Source organism: Agelaius phoeniceus, chromosome 14 (assembly GCF_051311805.1).
Source record: "Agelaius phoeniceus isolate bAgePho1 chromosome 14, bAgePho1.hap1, whole genome shotgun sequence".
Taxonomy (NCBI): domain Eukaryota; kingdom Metazoa; phylum Chordata; class Aves; order Passeriformes; family Icteridae; genus Agelaius; species Agelaius phoeniceus.
In genome coordinates, this window is record NC_135278.1 from 12,776,456 (window position 1) to 12,796,048 (window position 19,593).

A 19,593-nucleotide genomic window follows, 5' to 3' on the forward strand; every position below is an offset into this window, starting at 1 on the left:
AGCCACCCACACACAGGGAGCACATCTGAGTATGGACAGATGCACCACAGGAGCAGAGATTTTCCACACAGATTTTGCCTTTCATCTTCAACAAGCAATTTGTCAGCCATTCTATTTTTGGCTCAGCGATGTTTGAAGAAGGAAAGCATACCAGACTTGTGACTCTGACCTTTGTTAAACATCAATCTGTTTGTTTCCAGAGATATCTAGAAGCTGGCTTTGGAGAGTGTTACCACGGGGAACTCCTTTTCCCTCCCCCTTATCTCACACAGCCTGCAGGCTGTGCTGCTCTGCCCAGCCCCTGGTACATTACATTTTCACTCTGATCCGGGGAACTGGTTGCTCCCTCTGAGTTCAGGGATCCTTTTGAGTCCTCTCTCTTTATTGAATGGCCATTTGGAAGGGCTGCTCCACAGGCTGAAAAAAAACCCAGACCCCACAGTTAAACCCTTTGCACTTGTCAGCACAGCATAGATGGGGCTTGGCAAAACCCCGTGTCAAAAGCTGATAAAGGAAAAATCTGGAAAGGACAGTTAGGGTGACACCACATCTGGGGAAAACTATGCAGAGTCTGTGAGGTCTTTTAGGAGATGACTGTTTCAGGTTCTGGGTAATGGGTTTTGGGTGCTTCAGGCTGGTAACAGCTGTGTTAAAATAAATGGGAAATTGAGAATTTAGAAAAATTAATTTACCTGTATCTTTGTCTGCAATCAGGCTGGATCTGCTTGAGGGGGATGGAAAACTGCATATGAATTCATCCCTGGATGCCTGTAAAGCAATATAAGGTTTTGTGACCAACCAAAGATAACACCTATTCTCTTACAGAAAGGAACAGTGCAATACAAAATGGCAGATCAGAGCAGGTTTTAAAAACAACACAGATGAAAACAAAAATTTCCTTACTTGTACAACAAGGAAACAAAGGGTTTGGGGAGGAGTACAAAGAATAGCAGAACATATTAAATAAGTAATGGAAGTGTTTTCCTTTTTGTTTTTCATCCTTTGAGTTGAAATTCTGAATTGTTTTTCTCAGATGTCCTATTTGTTATTCTTTTGGCCCAGCAAGGAAGAAAGCCTAGTCTGCAAGGCCAAGGCCACTTGGGAGCCACAAACACAACTCCTGGGAAGACGGGCAACTCCCCAGAACAGCTGCTGGAGTCCCAGGCCAAGTCCTGCTCAAGCTCGTTGCTCTCGGAGGGACTCAGCTCCCCTCCAGCACTGCACAACCTGTCCAAAGACATGTCAGATGTGGAGGCACCCCAGCTTTACTCACAGGGCTGGAGGCAGGGCAGGAGGTCAGGGCCTCGGGGCCGGCCACGCGCTGCAGGTTCTCCAGGAGCACCCCGAACAGCGGCAGGTACAGCTGGGCAATTTTTGCCTGCTGGTTCTGAAAGCAGGCACAGAGAAAAATCTCAGTAAGAGCCCAGGTTCCCAATGGAGTGAAAAAAGAGGAACTCTTGTGTTGTGTTTGCTGGAGCTCCCGTGGCAGGAAGGAATGATGAATCTGCCTCCATGTTCTCAGAAGGCTAATTTATTATTTGAAGATTTTATATTAAAGGATACTAAACTATACTATACTAAAGAATACAGAAATGATACTTACAGAAGGCTAAAAAGATAATAATGAAAATAATGACTCTCCAGAGTCCCGACACAGCTTGGCCCTCATTGGCCAAAGAGTCAAAACAATTCACAGCAGAATCCAATGAAACAATCACCTGTGGGTAAACAATCTCCAAACACATTCCACATGAGCACAACACAGGAGAAGCAAATGAGGTAAGAATTGTTTCCCTTTTTCTCTGAGGCTTCTCAGCTTCCCAGGAGAAAAATCCTGGGCGAAGGGATTTTTTCAGAGAATGTGAATGTGACACTCTTGAGCCAAAACACATACATATATATATATATATCTGTATTTACACACTGTATGTGGTGTTCAAGAATGTGAGCTGGTTTGGCTTCTCACCTCCACTTCTGGAGCTGCCAGAGAGATATTACCCTTCTAGCAGCAAGCTTGGGCACTCGGGGGTTTTGGAGGCTAAATAACATTCCCAGTCACACAGGATGTGTGAAAAACTAAGTCCTGGATTTCCTAACTATTTAACTGGCACTTGACTTGCATAGTTTGATTTTTAAATGCAACACCCAGGAGTAATGTAACAGGAATATTTGCTCCACGCCTGGTGCTGGCTACTGCCTCCAGTCAGAAATTCTCCATAGCAAATGCTTCTACTAAAAACAGTTTGTAAGAACAGATTAATTTGGATTAAGTGGTACAGATCAAAATGATTGAGTTGACATTTTCTAAATGGAGGATTCTTTTACATTCAATTCTTTTTGTTAAACATACATTATCCTGGATTTGGCTGAAAGGTTAAAAAAAATAAATTTAAGGCTTGCAAATTGAGTAGAACCTTTTAAATAATAAAGAAATTCACATATACAACACATACACCAATATCCCATGGGACAGCAGCAAGACGGGAGTTTCTGAGCAGTCAGGGCAGTGCTGCACACTGAGGGAGTAAACAGCTCCTGAGTTAGTCCTGGATCCTCACTGCAGAGCAAAGCAAGCCCAGCTCCAGTTCAGGCCTTAAAGGGGCAGAGAAGAGGGGGAAGAGGAGCTGGCTCTGGGCCCATGAGAGCCCCTGGCACGTCTGGGGCACTCTCCCACCCTTGATGAGAGGAAGCCATCCATGTTCCTGGATAACAACAAGAATGCAGCACACTAGGAGCAATGTGAGGACCAGAACTCCAAACAGAGAGATGTTTTCAGGCTAGAGCAAGGGCAGGCAGTGTCTGCACAGATAGATGGGCACTTGGAGGGCATAAGGGTCAGCAGGGAGCAACACCAAGGCAAAACAAACCCATTTCCAGCCTCTTTCAGCATCATCACGTGCTGAGCCTCTGACCAAAGAAAACTGAGACCCACCCAGAGGAAATCCAGCACCTCATGAGAATCAAGATCCTCTCCTCTGAGTCACTAATCAGTAAAACATGCAGCTGAATTGTAACAGAGATCAACTCTGTTTCCTGATTATAGCATATTAATACAGGACATGAATTTAGGCCCAAGACCAGAACATCACTAATGTCCTAATTTTGTTAAACAACTCTTGGCTAATGACTCTTTCAAGTTCCTTAATGGTTAAGGGATAATTACCTAAATACTCAGCATGGGTAAGAGGGCTGCAGTTTTATTTCCTAGATGGTTTCTGAGCTATTACTGTTGTTCCATAATTGTCAGTTATTTACAATGGTTCCCTAAAAAACAATTAGAATACCTTTGGTGCACTCTGCAATATCTAAAACTCTGGTATGTGATTTTTTCATAAAATGCAACAACATTAAGTTAAAAAGCCAACAAAACAGGCCTGACCTTGTGCTGGTATCTGTTGTCAAAGGCATGCTTGATCAGGAGGTTTTTTAAGACTGAGATGGCCGTGTATCTGATATCATAATTGTCCTGCAAGGCAACAGAGGCTTCTCTAAGAAGCATCCCCACGAGGAAGTGATGCCTGCAATACTCATCGGTTAAACTGTACTCAAGATTTGTATCTGAAAGAAACAACAAGGCAATGGTTAAGGGAAATGTTCCAAGAGTCTGTTCAGAGCAAGACATAACAGTCATGTAAGCCACAGAGTCCTCTAACAGTGTTCACCACTCTCCTACAGTGCACTGATCTCTGAATAAAGCTGAACTGACCATACAGAGTTCTCCACAGTGAACTACGTCATATCAAAGACCTCTGTGCCTTCCAGCTCAGGCTGTTCATTAATTTCAGCCCTCACTGTTTCAGCAGCACCTCAAGGAAGGATTTCTGTAATGTGATGCTCTGCAAAGCTTCTCTCTCCACAAGTAATTTGTAAGTCAGAGATGGCTGAAATGGGGAAAGGCAGCACAATTTACTGCCTGGGGATGCTCTGCTCCTGACTGGGGGCTGTCCTGTGAAACCCCAACCACCCAGGCAGCAGGGATACCAACCTCACCAGGCAGCTGTGAGGGTGGCAATGGGCAGTGCAAATGGGTTCACCTGGCACCCAGCCCTAGCAGTGCTGCTCTGCAGCTCACCCACATCCTCCAGCAATCTGTGCTCCTTCTCTCAAGGTCAGAGAGCAGAGCAATGGCATGCAGTGCTGCTGGGATGTGAGATGCCAGTGAGGGCATGGTGCCAAGGGACCAGTCTGCACCCCAGTCAGCACAGCTGGGCAGCTGCATGGAGGGAGCCAGGCTGGGGCTCCAGGCTGCTGCTTGGGGGAGCAGATCCTGAGCACAGCTCCTCAGATCCTGGGCACAGCTCCTCAGACCCTGAACACAGCTCCTCAGATCCTGAGCACAGCTCCTCAGACCCTGAACACAGCTCCTCAGAGGCTGCACTGACTGCCAAGAGAAAGCCAGCTCAGTACTTCATCCCCTTGCTTTACTTAACCTGTGCCCTGCACCTCACACAGATTCAGGCAGATTCTGTGAACAAAGCAGAGGCTGCCACCAGGATAAGGCATCACTGCTGCTGAGGAGCCTGGACAGGGCAGCAGGAAGTGACAGACACACTGTGACAGACACACTGACTGTGGTGCACTGGGCTGCATGTGCACTGGGGCTGCTGTGACAGCCTTGTCCTGACACCATTACCTCTGCCAGGCCATTCACCAAATTAGAACCACCACAGGGACTTCCCCCAAAAGTACAAATGCCATATGCTCAGCTCAGAGTTGGTTGTTTTTTTTTCCCCAAAACCCCACACATATGAAAGTTCTTCTGTGGTGAGGCAGGGTGCATTCAGTTTTGAAAATCCCAGCCAAAGGGTTTCAACAGCTCTGTGGCTGCAAAAGATATTTTTAAACTCATTGATTCAAAAGTAGCATTTACTGGATTGTGAAATTTTGATTCAGAGGAAAGAAAAAGCAATCTGGAACATTACCTAGCTTTCACTGTTAGTCATATTAGCAAATGCCTAATTGTCTCACATCATGGTTATTACATTAGTTGGATGCAAGCTAACTGATTGGAAAGTACATGCTTAATTCAACTTTAGAGGAGTTGACCATTCCAGCTGGACCTATCTACTGAAGTGAACCATTCCACAGCAAATGAAAAAAATTCTAATTGTGTGTAAAAATAAAAGGGTCAAATGAAAAGACAGCAAAAATAAAGAGGAACAAGTAATGCTCTAAATCTTGGAAAAACAGGACAGTATGTCATGTTTTAATATTATTTGTGAGGCCTTTGCTTAACTTCCAGCTTCTGTCAATCCCTTGGATTCTTTCCCATCACAACATTTCAAAACTAATCGGGTGCTGTGGCCATGAGGCCGAGCTTGGGGCTTGCTCTGGCTGATGTCCCCACGTGAGGCAGCAGGGACAGACCAACAACCAGCCCTGCATTGGCTGGGAGGTGTCAGAGCTGCTGTTCCAAGATGCAACACTCCAACCCAACAGGATGTGGCTGCAGGGCTGTGCTCTGCCAGCCTGCCCATCTGCACTGGCTGAAGCTGCAGAAACTCTCTCTGTCCACCTCCCTGAGGGCTATTGCTTCTTCTGCCAGAGACAGAGCAGCAGGGGTTTGGGCATCCCCTCCCTGCACCCACACAGGCTGGTGAAGAGGTCAGACACACCAGCAGGGCCTCTCTGAGCCCTGTAACCACAGGTCTGTCCATAAAGGCAGCCAGGTCTGCAGTGAAGGTGCATCCCCACATGGCTCTGCCATGGCAGGCAGGGCTCAGGCACCTCTGCTACCTCAGCATGGGCTGCTCTGCTGCCAAAGGCTCTATGGGAACCTCAGCTGGTAGGTCCAGTCACAATAAAACACAGCAGAAAAGAGGAGCTGCCCTTACAGCTCTCCAATTTAACCATCACAAAGGCAAAGGTGAATGTTAACCAAGAAAGAGCATCCTCATGTTACCATGCCCCTAATAAGCATCAGGGAGGCACTGTGGATGTGTTTTTCTTGGCTGTTTCTAGCAATACTCTTTGTTAAACAATGCCAGGCAAGTAGCCAAACTGAAGTAAGAGATTAGCAGCTGGTCCAGAAAGCTCTGAGGGGTCAGATATTTACCAAAATAAGGGATATTTCATTTATTTCTGCTTCTGCTACCTGTATGTGTGGAACCACTTTGGGACTGGTATGGCTTCACCGTGAGGCACAGCCAAACATCCCCTTTCCTCCACCAGAACACATCACACAACCATAAATCCACAGGGCTTTTACATGGGGAATCCCAATCCTCACCCTCCTCTCCAGTACTTACACTGGCCAGGCAGGTGGCACCCAAACCTGGCAATCCTCACTGCAGTTGTGTAGCACAGATGAGCCATGAGAGGGAATGAGGCTCTGTCTGCAGCACTCCTGGGGCTGCCAGCAGTGCCAGAGCTCCAGCCACAGCACCTGCCCACAGCCTGAGCTCAGCCCCCTGTGAGCCCCTGCCAGCCCTGCTGAGCAGCTTCAGGCAGAGAGAACAGGGAGTGCCAGTGACAGCAGAGTGGGGGTGCCCCAGCACAAACACCCTTGGTGTGCACAAAGGACAGGCTCCAGCTCTGCTGGCTGCCCTCAGGTGTGGAACAGGCTCCAGCACACTGGGCACTGCTGTGCCTTGTTCAGTGTGAAAGCAGAAGGTGACCTGATCCCCTTCTGGGGGCCACAGGGAGAGCTGGCAGCAGGGCAGTGAGTTCCAGCTGCTCTCCTGCACCCCCATTCCCTACAGGACCCCCCACTTCTCAGGGGAGGCTGATAGCCCCGAGAACAAAGTTTTGCATTGCCATAAATTTACCTAAATTGCAGTAAATTTTTCTACTTACTGAAACACAGGCAGTTGTCTTCCAGATATTGCTGGTCCCATATAAACTTAAATATAGGAAATACCAAAAAGACCGACTGCATATGATTCTGGAACAAAATTATACAAACCTAACAGAAAAACATCTTGTCCTGAGGTTAATGTCCTAACCAGAACATACATTTTCTTGACACCAAACCAAAGTTCATCTAGTCAGAAGCCATCAGGACTAATAAATTAAAGCTCTTTAGCCAATCTCTTAAGAAAGAACATACCTTGAACTCTTTGCAGCTTGGGTTTGGCAAATGTCATTGGTAAGTTCAGAGGAATGTAGTGCTCGTGATTGCAAATAGTTTGAAGAAATTCAAACTTGTATTCAACCAGCAGCTGAGATAGAAAAAGACAAACACAAACAATGTTTTTAGTTTGGCCCATTTTCTTCCAGTTCAATGCACTTGTTACACAAGGGTTGAAGAATCTAATAAATTTATCTATGCTTTCTAATAAACAGCATCTGGTGAAACTCACAAATAATTGGCAAATTCTTGTGTTGTTCTGCCTAGTGTCAATGCATACAGATGCCACTTGGGACTTCTTTGTCTTTTTCATCCAGGCTATTAACCACTCCTTCCTGTCATTCTGACTCTTTACATTACTTTAAAGAACATCTGGCTACAGGCTCTTAGCCCAGACAAAGAGGACTCTGCCTCTAAAAGACTCTGCAGGAACAGAGTCTAAAAGACCTCCAAGAGTTGTACAAAATAATCACTACAAAGCTTTGACTGATGTAGATATGTAGAGCTGCAAACCACTTTTCAAGAGACCTACTACTTACCTTAGGGTCTTTTGGGCTGAATCCAGAAATGTAATCATTTATCAAGTTAAAAACAAATCCTCTGTCCATAAAGGTCAAACAACGCTGGGGAAAAATTAGCAACATGTGACCAACCATAAAAGCAATTAATTAAAAGTAAAAGCAATTATTAAAAATATTTAAAATAAAAGCAATTATCCTAAATCCCCTCCATACTACTGTCCTGCCAGCAGCCAGATTTCATCTTCTGGCTTGCTGCTGACTTTCCAATACATGATCCTGTTTCTGTGAAATAATTTGGACAACTTTACCTAAGTCTCCAGTGGATAATAGAAATATTTAAAAAGGGAGTATATATATTTCAGGTTCCAAACAGTTGTTAGGAATGCCTGAAAACCCTCAGTAACATACAGAGTTACTGTCTCTTTGGAAAGGGAAAGGTTTCTTTTCTAGGACAGCTTATCCCCTTGAGAGTTTTTACAACTGAAAAAACCAAAGGCAAGATAAATTAAAACCACATTTGTTTGCTTGCTCCATATTTCTCATTATCAATCTATCAAATTCTGGGAGAAGGAAAGAAATGCTGACCTTCAGGAAGTTAGCCAGGCTGAAGTTGACATTCCTGGACTCCTCAGGGATCTCGTTGTAGCGGATGGTGACGTGGGGGATGATGGCCAGCAGCAGCGAGTGCAGGGCGTGCTGGTAGGACTCAGGGAACCTCTGCCCTCTGGGCAGCTGCAAGCAGAGCACAGCCCAGCTCAGTGCTGCAGCTGAGCTGGGACTGCTGAGCTCAGGCACGAGCTCTTGAGCCTTTGTTTTTGCTGCTTCCTAATGAAACAGTGATCAAAGAGAGTATTGGCTGCAACTGCAGCAGGTAGTGACACAAAAGAGGCTGCACAAGCCATAAGGACTGCTGGAATTTCTAAATTACAACTGAGAGTGAAAGGGTGGAAAAGGGAAAAGTGAAGTGAAAAAGAAAGTGAAGCTATTCAGCTTGGCAGGCTTTTTTTTTTTTTTTAACAGTCACATAGCTTTTCAGAAAAGCTTTTCGAGGAGTTTATGACAGTTCTGTAATGCAACATTGACCAAATTTATATTTACCTTGATTTTGTTTTCCTCCAGTAAGTACATTGCCATGGACTTTGCCAGTGCTTCAAAGAAAAACCACGAGTACTAGAATGAACAAAGAATACTATTACTTTTCTCAGCAGGATTGAACATGACTGATACTCCCCAACTATGTGGGGAAGCACCTGTGTGGGAGGGAAAGCTCACATCCAAGTGGCTTTTTGTAAGCACAGCTGTGCTTGCAGAGTTGGCTGGGAATAGATGCCTTTGCTACCCAGAGCTGTCCTGCCAGTCTTAGGGTGGGAATAGATTTAGCCCCTCTGCACCCCAATGCCAAGAACCAGCAGAGCTTGGGGTGCAAGCCCTGCAAAGGCCCAGAGAGGCAGAAACTCAGTTTGCCTCCCATGAGTTACCCTTCAGGTGTGGCTTGGGGAAAATAGATAAAACTGGCAAAATGAACAGCTTTTTGCTGTCTCCTAAACAGAGATTCCCTGCAAGAATTAATCTCTGTTTTAAGGGGAGAACCTCAAGGATGTGATGCAAGGAGTTGGTTTGTATGCAAGGTTTGCCCTGCAGTGGGTTTAGATGGGGGTAAGTGTTGGGCTTTACACCAGACCCCCCTTTCTTTCCCTCTGCCCTTGGCAGCCAAGTACTGCCAATACTTCACCTTGAGGAGCTTATTGATGGCCAGAAAATCTGCTGACTGCTTCAAGATGGTGGCCATGGAAAGCACCAGGATCTCGTGGGTCATCTTGGCCTGCTTGGCGCTGGGTTTCTCGGCTCGGAACACGTACTGGGGCAAAAGAGCAGGGTCAGGGTGAGCTGTCCCCACAGGGCAGGGAGCCTCGAGGGGCAGCATGTCACCACTGATGGGTAAGAGAGCAGGGTGAGGTGAGCTGTCCCCACAGGGGCAGCGTGTCACCACTGACCTTCAGGAAGGAGCGCAGGTAGTGCTCCAGCCCTTCCTCATGGCACTTGGACACAATGTGCAGAAGAACCCTGGGGAGAAACACGGTTTGTACTCAGCAGCCACACAAGGGCAAGTTCCTCTAGCTCACAAAAGCAGACACACACACACACACACCTGTCCCCCCTGCCCAGCCCCAAAAGCCTCATGAGGCCCCTGGCACGGCCTGATTGGCAGAGTGACAGCTCTTGCAGGCCAGCACCCCCACACAGCTCCTGTGCCACCCTTGCACAAAGCACTCAGATGAGGTGCCCAAAGCCTCTTCTCCACTTTTGTGCTGGCCCAGGAATTGCCCAGACAAGCTGACTTTTAGCACTCCTTGACAAAGAGGTGAGACAGAACATTTTCCATCCTTGTTATACTCTAATACTTCCTTGCATCCCTGGGATTTATTAATTCTGGAAACCTCTTTTTTTTTTTATCATTTATTTACATCATGTGCTCCTTGCTACATGCAGTGGATTATTTTGGGCTGTTGCCTTGCAGTGTGGGAAGGTCAAGCAGATGCTGGAGAGCATGCCAGCCCTCTGGACTCACTCCCAGGCGGCTGATCAAGGCCTGCTTTCCCCAGCCACTGCTGGGGATTTACATTCCACTCCCAGCCAGAGGGAACAACAAGCCATTGCATGTTGTCACAGACCCCACAGGTCAAACCACAAGGAGGAGCTTACAAGCCATTTATCAGATAAAGTGGGTTTTAAATTCCACTATGAACATCAGATGAGAAAAGTGATGTTATTAAACAGAAAGATACTGACAAACTGGAAAGCATCAGGCCAAGCTTTGATAAAAATCTCTGGAAATGAAGGTGGGAGCTGGTCAGCCAACAGGTACCTGGGGTCACCTGTTGCCCTGTCCTCACCCTCTTCAAACAGTGGAATTACAGTGCTCCACAAAGGAGAAGTTCTCATGACCCACACCACATGGGGCAGGGCTGTGACTGCAACAGGCACCACATCCCTGGGGACTGGGGCTCAGCCTCCAGTTCCATGGGAGCAGAATGCTCCTGGCACATGGAGGGACCAGGGGAGGGTGACATCCAGCACCCCCTGTGCAGGCAGCACTGCTCTGAGGCAGCAGCACGGGAGGAAGGTGCATGTTGTGCATGTTTTAGTGCATCTCTGGGATCCAGGGGCCGCTGCCAGTGCCAGGCAGGGAAGGTGCCCTGGCTGCACTCCCTGCAGGGAAGGTGCTCTGGTTGGAGCAGGGAAGGTGCCCTGGCTGCACTCCCTGCAGGGAAGGTGCTCTGGTTGGAGCAGGGAAGGTGCCCTGGCTGCACTCCCTGCAGGGAAGGTGCTCTGGTTGGAGCAGGGAAGGTGCTCTGGCTGCAGCTCCTGCAGGGAAGGTGCTCTGGTTGGAGCAGGGAAGGTGCCCTGGCTGCACTCCCTGCAGGGAAGGTGCTCTGGTTGGAGCAGGGAAGGTGCCCTGGCTGCAGCTCCTGCAGTGCTGCCCGGGTCGCTGCTGCCCTCTCGGGGCTGCTGGAGCTCAGAGCCCGCACAGCTGGAGCTGCAGCAGCCCCAGAGCAGCCCCGGGGCACCGGGAGCACTCCCAGCACCAGGGATGCTGGGATGAGACCAGGACACTGCTCCCCACCTCTGCTGCCTGCAGCTAGGACACACCTGGGCACTCTGCAGCCTTTTGATAAGACAACTCAGCTCCCAGAGCCACCAAACCCTTTCTCTTTTGAGAGACAAACCAGGAGTATCTTTAAAGTACCACGTTTTTCCTCACACCACCCCCCAGGAGAAGAGCCCCACAATGCCCCCAAGCCACCCACACGATCCAGGGGAAGACAGCAGCAGGGGACAGCCAGTGCTGTCACTTAGCGCCCTGTACTGGGAAACCAGACCCTGTTTTTGCCATTTGTGGCCTTGCATTTGTCACTGGATGGTTCAGCCAGCACTCACATGGTGCAGTTGACAGCTACTTCATCCTCCTGCATCACGTTTGTGAGGACTCTAAATAGTTGCATAAGAATTACAGGTAGAAACTGAATCATTACTTGGATCTCCATGGCGTGCAAACACTAAAACAAATGTTCAGAACACAGACACTTTTAGTTCAACGTGTTGCAGATGTTAAACATTTACAGTCCTCAGACATTTCTGTGGCAATGGGACAGCAAAGGCTTCAGGGTGTGCAAATGCTTCAGCCCACTGGAGGACAGGAAATCTGGGACCCATAGCAGGACCTGCTGCCTCCTTCCAGCTGAGAACCTTCAGGGAGCAACATAAATCACTCATGGCAGGTATTAATCCTCCTCTTCAGATGTGTCCAGGCAGATATGACTTCATTAGAAGTCACATGCTACTAATCTGATTTGAAAAGCCCAGAATTTAAGTTTTGCTTTTAAGTCTTCCCATCACTTGCGCCAGTTTTTTGAAGTCCCATTTCCACAAATGCCTTTGGAGCATGAAAAACTGCTGCCCAATGACTTTCAGAGAGACTTTTCTTTCCAAAGAGCATAGCTTGCTATTGAAAATGGAGTTAAAGGCACTTGGTGAAGGTCAGGATGGTCTCATGCACAGGCTCTCTACCAAACTCACAGAGTTCTTGTGCCTGAAGCTCACAATATGAGTCTAGGAAAGGTAGCATGTTTCATTTTCAGTTTTCAAACCTGCAAATGGTTTGAAACAAAACCATAAACAAAAGGTTTTTAAATCTGTATCTAGCTACTTAAATTACTGAAATTATGGAGGTGGTGGTGGGTAAGAATCCCTCACTTGTGGTTAGCACATGCCTATCTCCCTGTCTGAAGGCTCCAGTGAGGGTGCTGGGGCTTGGCAGGACTGGGACCTGGCAAAATGCTCACAACAAAGCTACTGTGATTTTAGTGCTTGGCTTCAAAACCTGCTATTATTTCTATTTCTTTAAATATTTATACCTTATCTGACACATATTAAGTAACCCTGTGGTGATACATCCCCACCACTGGAAGTGGAGCTGTTGCTACAGCACCACTCTCAAAAACAGGCAGTTATGGAAGGAAACAAGGACAGTATACAGCCAAGAATAATACTCCCTGCAGAAGCCCTTGGACCTGCTCCAAAGCCCTTACTCATGCTGCAGTGATTTCCAAAAAGCTGGGTCTAGGTCATAGGTCACCTCTGCTCAAATTTAACTGGCTGATAATCTCACGTATCTTTTTCAGCCTGGAAAAAACCTTACGTTTAGAAGGGGCTTCCAGGAAATGAGGAATTGTGCTAGAATTTAAAGGGCTGAATCAAACCTAGAGCAGCAAGGGAGGGGTGTGAGTGCACCAGGAGAGAGCTTTGCCCTGAGCATGGCAGAGCAATGCTGACTGCTTGTTTTATCCCTTGTGGAAGGCAGAGGGAAGCAGCACACAGAAAATCGTCTGACGAGATAAAATGAATGTAGGGACATGAAAAAACATTTAATTGAAATCCTAGCCCATCTGATAGGATAAAGCAAAAGTAAGGGTACTGCACAATGCAGTGGCCCCAGCAAGGGTGTGTTCCCACAGGGCAGGGTTCTGGTGTTTGCTGACAGTCTGTAAGAACACAAATGAAGCCCAGTGACAGGCACTGTTCACCTTTAGGTATTTAACGAGCTCTCCTGGCACTTCCTTAGCTCCCGCCTGAACCAGCTGGCAGTAGTGGAAGAATTTGTGCAAGTGCATGTCCTGGAAAAGACAAACAAGTTCAGTTCAGCAGCCTCAACATCTGTCAGCCCCTACTTTGTTGCCTGCACTTGGAAATCTGGTGACTTTCCTGCAGCATTGGGCCATGTCCCCAGCAAATCCCATGTCCCTGCCAGTGGCACTTTTGATGCCCAGCTGCCATCTCCCAGGACTGCTCTCTGTCTTTTCTAACATACCCATCCCCTGCCCAGCCCCTGGCTCCCAACTAACCTCAATATTAAGCACAAAACTTCCAGCAGTGTTAAAATTCTGCTGTGGTTGTACTACCCTGAGCCCCAGTCCCCAACCAACACTGGCCTGGAGAAAGAGAAACCCTCCCAACAGCTGCAACTCACAGAAACTGCATCACCAGCCTCCCACTGTCCATCTGGGGCAGACTCTCCTTCCCATTACTCTCCCTCCTCCTCCAAGGTTAGATGTAATTACTGGGTTATTTAACTCTGAAAAGCATCTGGAAATGTAATTTGGGAGGAAGCATAACTACTATACTGCTCTCAGTGCTATACAGTGTCAGTAAATCTCCAAAAACAGAATTAGATGCTGAAAGCCATTTTTTCTGAATGTAAATGTAGCTGATGGCATCCAGCCAAGGGCATTCCCCCAGGAGTAGTGCTGACAGGACAGCTCTAGAGAATGTGCTGGGGATCTTTGCTGCACATCACGTGAAACTTTGGGAAGCCCACCACTACCATAAGACAGCAGAACACAGCAGGACTTGGTAAAACAGCCTGAACTGCTTTCAAAGGGAAACCAGGACTGTCTTCTTGTGTCTGCTGCTGTCAGAGAATTTTTTTTTTTAAAAACTTAATAAAAAGTCTAATACCAGTTTGGACTTGGAGATCTTATAGATTTTTTCAACATTAATGATTCTACTCTCTGGGGAAACCTCTCACATCCACCAGGTGTCTCTTTTGCCTCATTGAAGCAGGTAATTTGCTCAAATGTTTCCTTGGTCCTGCCAGTTACAGTGCAACTGGCCAAGGGAACATCAGCCTCTCCCTAGGCTCGTTCAGTCACAATTATCTCACCCCATCCAGCCAGGGAGCAGATCCCAGCCATGCTGCTTCAGGAATATCTCTGCTGCTTTGCAAACCAGGTACCAGGGCTCTCTTTCCCACACCAGCTATGGCTTGGCTGTAGTAGAGACACAGCAGTCTCTTCCTTTGCATTTGTGCAGGAAGTTTTTAAAGTGTTTGACTTACCTGGGTGTAAATGGTAGAGTCCAAATGGATTCTGATTTTAAACAGTGGCTTTGCTCCATCCACCCACTTTGCATCCATGCTGGGCTGCTGTGAACAGACAACATCCAAGTACTTGGTTTCAGACTGTGGTGAGAAGGTGGCTCTGTGCAGATACCTGCTCAGAAGGTACTGCCTGGGGTGGAAAAAGGGTCCACCCCAGCACAAACACCACCTTCCCCATGAAAACAGGCATACAGAGCACGGGCTCTTCTCCTGCTGTGCCAGCTGCAACAGCCCAGCCTGCCACAGAAATACCCTCTGCAACTGGCATAACCAGAGAAAGTGGAATTCAAGGGGTCCTGCCTCCCACCCCTAAGAACTTTAAGCTTTGGTGGTGCCCTGCAGTAGAAATCCTTTCAGCTGAGCAAAGCACAAAGAGAAACCCATAATTTACAGTGGTAACAAAAGCTCAGCTTCCCTCCTCTGTGTATTTTCTGGGTCCCCAGGACGAAGGAGAAATTGAGAATCTGACTCCATGTTCTTGGAAGGCTAATTTTAGGATATTATATTATATTATATTATATTATATTATATTATATTATATTATATTATATTACATCATAGTATATTATATTATATCATAGTATATTATATTATATTATATATTAATACTATACTAAAGAATAGAGAAAGGATTCAGACAGAAGGTTACAAAGAATGAATCATGAAAACTCGTGACTGCTTCCGGAGTCCCGACACAGCTGGACTGTGATTGGTCATTAACTCAAAACAATTCACATTAAACCAATCAGACAACCACCTGTTGGATAAACAATCTCCAGACCATATTCCAAAGCAGCAAAACAGGAATAATCAGATTATTATTGTTTTCATTCTTCTCTGAGGCTTCTCAGGAGAAGAAATCCCGGTGAAGGGATTTTTCAGCAAATATGACAAAGACACTCCTCCTTTCCCACTGAAGCCCGTTTCAGCATTTCAGAGGGCACCCTACCTTGCGTGAGTCAGGGTCTGGGAGGCCCAGGTAGCCGGGGGGGAGGGTGCAGGACACGGGCAGCTGCCGCTCCAGGGGCACGACGCGCCCGTCCTTCAGCAGCGGCACCCAGGAGAAGCCCACTGCAGAGGCAACCAGGCACAGGGTCAGCACACACACTGGGACGTGCCCAGCTCAAAAACAGCTCTGGCTCACCCCAGGAAGTCCAAGGGATCAACCACAGCAGTGTCACTAAAGCACCTTTTAGCTGCTGAACCCAATTGGGACGCAGCCCGGAGCAGGCGCGGGTGTGAGGGGCAGGAACAGTGCATGAGCCAGGGCTGTGCACCATGGTGAGGGTCCCTGGAGGCTGCATGGAGGGAGAGGCTTCCCAGCCAGTGGGACCCAGCTGTGCACGTGCCTAGTGTGGCCAGGATCAGCCCCTGACACCCTGATCTCACAGCAAGGGTTTTTGGTGACTTGCCTGACAACAGCACATTTGTGCAAGTCAGGAACATAAAGAAAGAGTTGTCAGACTGCAGCAAAAATTTAAGATTTAATATGGACTAAAACCATGGATTTTATTCCATTTTTGACCTACAATTTCATATTAGGCTCCTTTTAGAAAAGAAAATTCATATAGGCTGGTATGTTAATCACTTTTTTTTTCATGTCCCTACATTTGTTTTATCTTGGCCTTTTTTCACTCCAACAGAAGTAATTTAAGCATTGAACATACCTTGAGTTTCAACGGTGTCTTGTTTTTTCGATGTTGCCTTTGTATTAATTTCACAGCTGACATGATAGAAGGTGAAAAGCAAATGATGCTTTTGATGGAGGTGAATTGGAAGCTCAATTTTAATCTAAAATGATATCATGATAGATCAGACTGTATTTTTAGTTGTGGAGTAATATTTTAGTTCTACTTCATTTCACAAATGTTATGTTGTATGCAGTTACACAAGACACATTCTTACCCACCTTAAATAACTCCTAACATTTCCATCACATTTGCAACATTACTTATTAATGGGGGTGTGTGATTGGAGTGCACAAAGCGTGACAGTAAAGACAGCAGAAAACAGACTGACAATTAAAAACTGACAAAGGCTCTGGCTTTGCTGAGCCCTTCTGCTGAGGCAAAGGGCTGCTGATTATCTTTACCCATATTTCACCCAGCCCTGGAAAAAGAGGTGTCCTGAAAAGCCCCTTGGCATTGTAGAATCCAGGAAAATCTGCTGTTTCCCAGGTTGCTTTTACCTCATCATAGAACTCGGGGCTCTGGTTGTGGTGCAGCACGGCAGCGTAGGCGTGTGTGGTCAGCAGAGGGCCCCCAGGCTTGCCATATATGCACTGCAAACACAAATGAACAGCTGAATTCAGGGTCCTGCCACCCTAAACCAGCTGGACAAATTAAACCAGTGACCATGGAAACTCAGTGCTTTTCTCCTGCCCTGCTCAGCGTGGCAGGTACAGAGCACCCAAAATGGCAGCCCTGTTAAAAGGTGACGTTAACCCACCTTTAATGGCCTGGCATCCGCTTCATCTGAATCCCTGAACTCCACACAGACAGCAATATTCCTTGCCTGAAATGGGGGAGAACAGGAGCATGAGCAGGGATCACCCTGGTCCACACCAAGCCTGGCTGCAGGTCACTCCCCAGGTCACCCCCTGGGTCACTCCCCTGGTCACTCCCCTGGTCACTCCCAGGGTCACTCCCCAGGTCACCCCCTGGGTCACTCCCCTGGTCACTCACCTTTGCAAACACCTTCTGGTTCTCATACTTCAAGTGCAGGGGGTAGACATAGAGGTGGTTTTTGTAGACAGTGAAGGGGTAACAGTATTTCGCAACTTCTGGGACAAGCTCCTCCACTTCAACTGCAACATCCTCACAGTCCTTCTCAAAAGGTTTTATAGGAATGTAAGAAGCTGTGAAACAATCTGTAAGAGAATAAGAAGTGAAAAAATTAGATCCACTAGAAAAGCCTTTTGGACAGGAGATTAGCCTACATAACCTGTGACAGGAGTTGCCAAAAGCCTATGGAATTACACTCAACACATCACAGGTCCTTTTTTTGCTTCAGTTTCTTTAAATGCAAGGTAAAGAATCACACTGACCACGTTTTTAAACAAAGTTATGATACAGATACAAATATCCTACAAAGGTATGGATCAAAATATCATATGAGATTGGTGCAAAAGCAGCCAGCTGGCTTCCTTCAAATTTAGGATGAGATGGCCAAAATGTAGACAGGATCAATCCCTCAGGTAAATCTCTGCACTTGGACCACATCTCCTCCACAGAATGCATCAGAAGGACTTACAAGTCAGTGGTTGTGCTGAATTACTCATTTCTGATGGCAGCCCTGAGATACTCTCGTTAATGCAACAGCAAAACCCCTCCTAGAAGCATTAACTCCTGAGGCTCAACCTTCAGCAGTTCTGATAAGATCCAAGATCCTTACTTGTGAAGTCCAGTGGAATGTCTTTGATGATGATATTTAACTGGGCTGGAATGACCTGCAGTTTTGTCTTCTCTGGTCTGTATTAGGGAGAGAGGATCAAGAGTGTGAACCTTAAAAGCTCAGGTTCTGAGCACATCATCAGCACTTTTTGCTACCCTCCAAATATTTTAGAAATTGCCATCTCATGCTTACACTTAACTGTTTAAAAATGTATGTAAAAATGTCTGCCTAGCCCCTGCACCAGTCTCTTGCACTTACTTCTTATACTCAGCTAAAAGCTTCAGCATATCTTCATTTGAGAGTTTGCCACTGTCTTGCTTGTACAAGGGTGAGAATTTTCCATCAGCATCAAGAGTGCCCTGGGAGTCTTTGAAAACTGGCCTGCAGAAACAAAGAGGTGTATTTTCTAAATGTTGGTAAACACACAGACACTGAGGTCTCTGACACATCTGAAAGGCAGCTCATCAGCCAAGGGCTTCACTGGCTTCTGACTGCTCCCAGTAGCACAGACCTGACTGTTCTCCCACCCTGACCTGGTGCTTAGACCCCACCCAGGCTGCAGCTGTCACATGAAATCACATAGGATATCATTACCCATTCCCCCCTCTCCAGCCAGGCCAGGACACATTCAGCCCATTTCCAAGCCTGGTCCACAATCACAAACACCCTTCCATCCCCTCCCACTAACACCTAGTGGTAAAGCACCTTCCCACTTGCACATGGGGTCAGAGCACAGAAATCCCCCTAGGAAAGGAGAGCACAATAAAAACCAGTTTGGGGACAGGCACCAGCTTCCTCCTGGAGTCAGAGCAGGAGACTGGACTCTGCCCTGGATGAATACCAGAATCTCTGCCCTCGAAAATAATAGGTGTCTGTGTATAATAACATTAAAGCATCTGCACTCCATTTCTGTGCAAGCACTTTCCTCTGAGACCCACAGGGGAAATGTTCCAGGGATGCAGAGCTCCCTGCACCAGCCCACTCAGCTCCTTGGTGTCCAAAGGCAGCTCTTTACCCAGCAGGAACAAACCTGGAGCCAGCCTAAGCCAATGCCCACCCAGAGCCCACCATTAGGGGAGGGTCCCCTTGGCAGAGGGCTGAGTGCTGGCTGCCAGGATCCAGCTGCATCCCAAAACCAGCATCTCAAAAACGAGCAGCCAGCACCACAGGAACACCCAGTTCAAGAATAAACATTGCAAGCACTGTACCCTCAAACTCCAGCCACTGTGACAGCTTTCTGTGCTCCCATGTCATTCCCAGCACCAAAATGCAATTTAACACTAGGAGGCAGTAGATGAACTTGCCTTCCTCTGACTGAGATTTAAGAGTTAGCACGGACATACTTATGAGTCCCAGTAAAAGAATAGGGAATGGGATCACTACCTCCAGCCATTCTCAAGAACATTAATTAAAGCAGAGTTTGAGACAGAAAACAAACCCATCTGATTGCCACTGCCAGGCTGGGAAGGCCTCTGCTCTCATCCTGTCCCTGGCAGCAGCTGGTGCCAGGAGGGAATTTCTGCAGTGATTCCCTTGGTAGCATGGGATGGTGTATTTTGTCCCCAGCAATGTTCTGCCCTGACAGCAGTAGCTGCAGGTCAGTAGGAAGGTTACTGCCTTCCCAGACCTAGCACTGTTTACTTTTTAATATTTTGTTTCTAATTCTAGATAGA

The 19,593-nt window shown here is 47.0% G+C and overlaps 1 protein-coding gene across 3 annotated transcripts in view; it reads right to left on the reverse strand.

Moving 5' to 3' along the window:
* The window catches only part of DOCK11 (dedicator of cytokinesis 11), an 80,989-nt gene that overhangs the window by 26,351 nt on the left and 35,045 nt on the right, over window positions 1-19,593 (reverse strand). For all 3 annotated transcript variants that reach the window (XM_077186123.1, XM_054641282.2, XM_077186124.1), the window contains exons 15-34: window positions 18,179-18,301; window positions 17,921-17,997; window positions 17,212-17,396; window positions 16,976-17,041; window positions 16,716-16,808; window positions 16,195-16,318; window positions 15,477-15,598; window positions 14,486-14,572; window positions 13,176-13,265; window positions 11,530-11,648; window positions 9,585-9,654; window positions 9,323-9,448; window positions 8,689-8,760; window positions 8,176-8,322; window positions 7,609-7,692; window positions 7,049-7,160; window positions 3,380-3,558; window positions 1,274-1,387; window positions 693-768; window positions 314-417 (exon numbers count right to left, since the gene is read on the reverse strand). In XM_077186123.1, coding sequence (XP_077042238.1) covers window positions 314-417; window positions 693-768; window positions 1,274-1,387; window positions 3,380-3,558; window positions 7,049-7,160; window positions 7,609-7,692; window positions 8,176-8,322; window positions 8,689-8,760; window positions 9,323-9,448; window positions 9,585-9,654; window positions 11,530-11,648; window positions 13,176-13,265; window positions 14,486-14,572; window positions 15,477-15,598; window positions 16,195-16,318; window positions 16,716-16,808; window positions 16,976-17,041; window positions 17,212-17,396; window positions 17,921-17,997; window positions 18,179-18,301 — 2,170 coding nt within the window. The remainder of the gene's footprint in view (window positions 1-313; window positions 418-692; window positions 769-1,273; window positions 1,388-3,379; window positions 3,559-7,048; window positions 7,161-7,608; window positions 7,693-8,175; window positions 8,323-8,688; window positions 8,761-9,322; window positions 9,449-9,584; window positions 9,655-11,529; window positions 11,649-13,175; window positions 13,266-14,485; window positions 14,573-15,476; window positions 15,599-16,194; window positions 16,319-16,715; window positions 16,809-16,975; window positions 17,042-17,211; window positions 17,397-17,920; window positions 17,998-18,178; window positions 18,302-19,593) is intronic.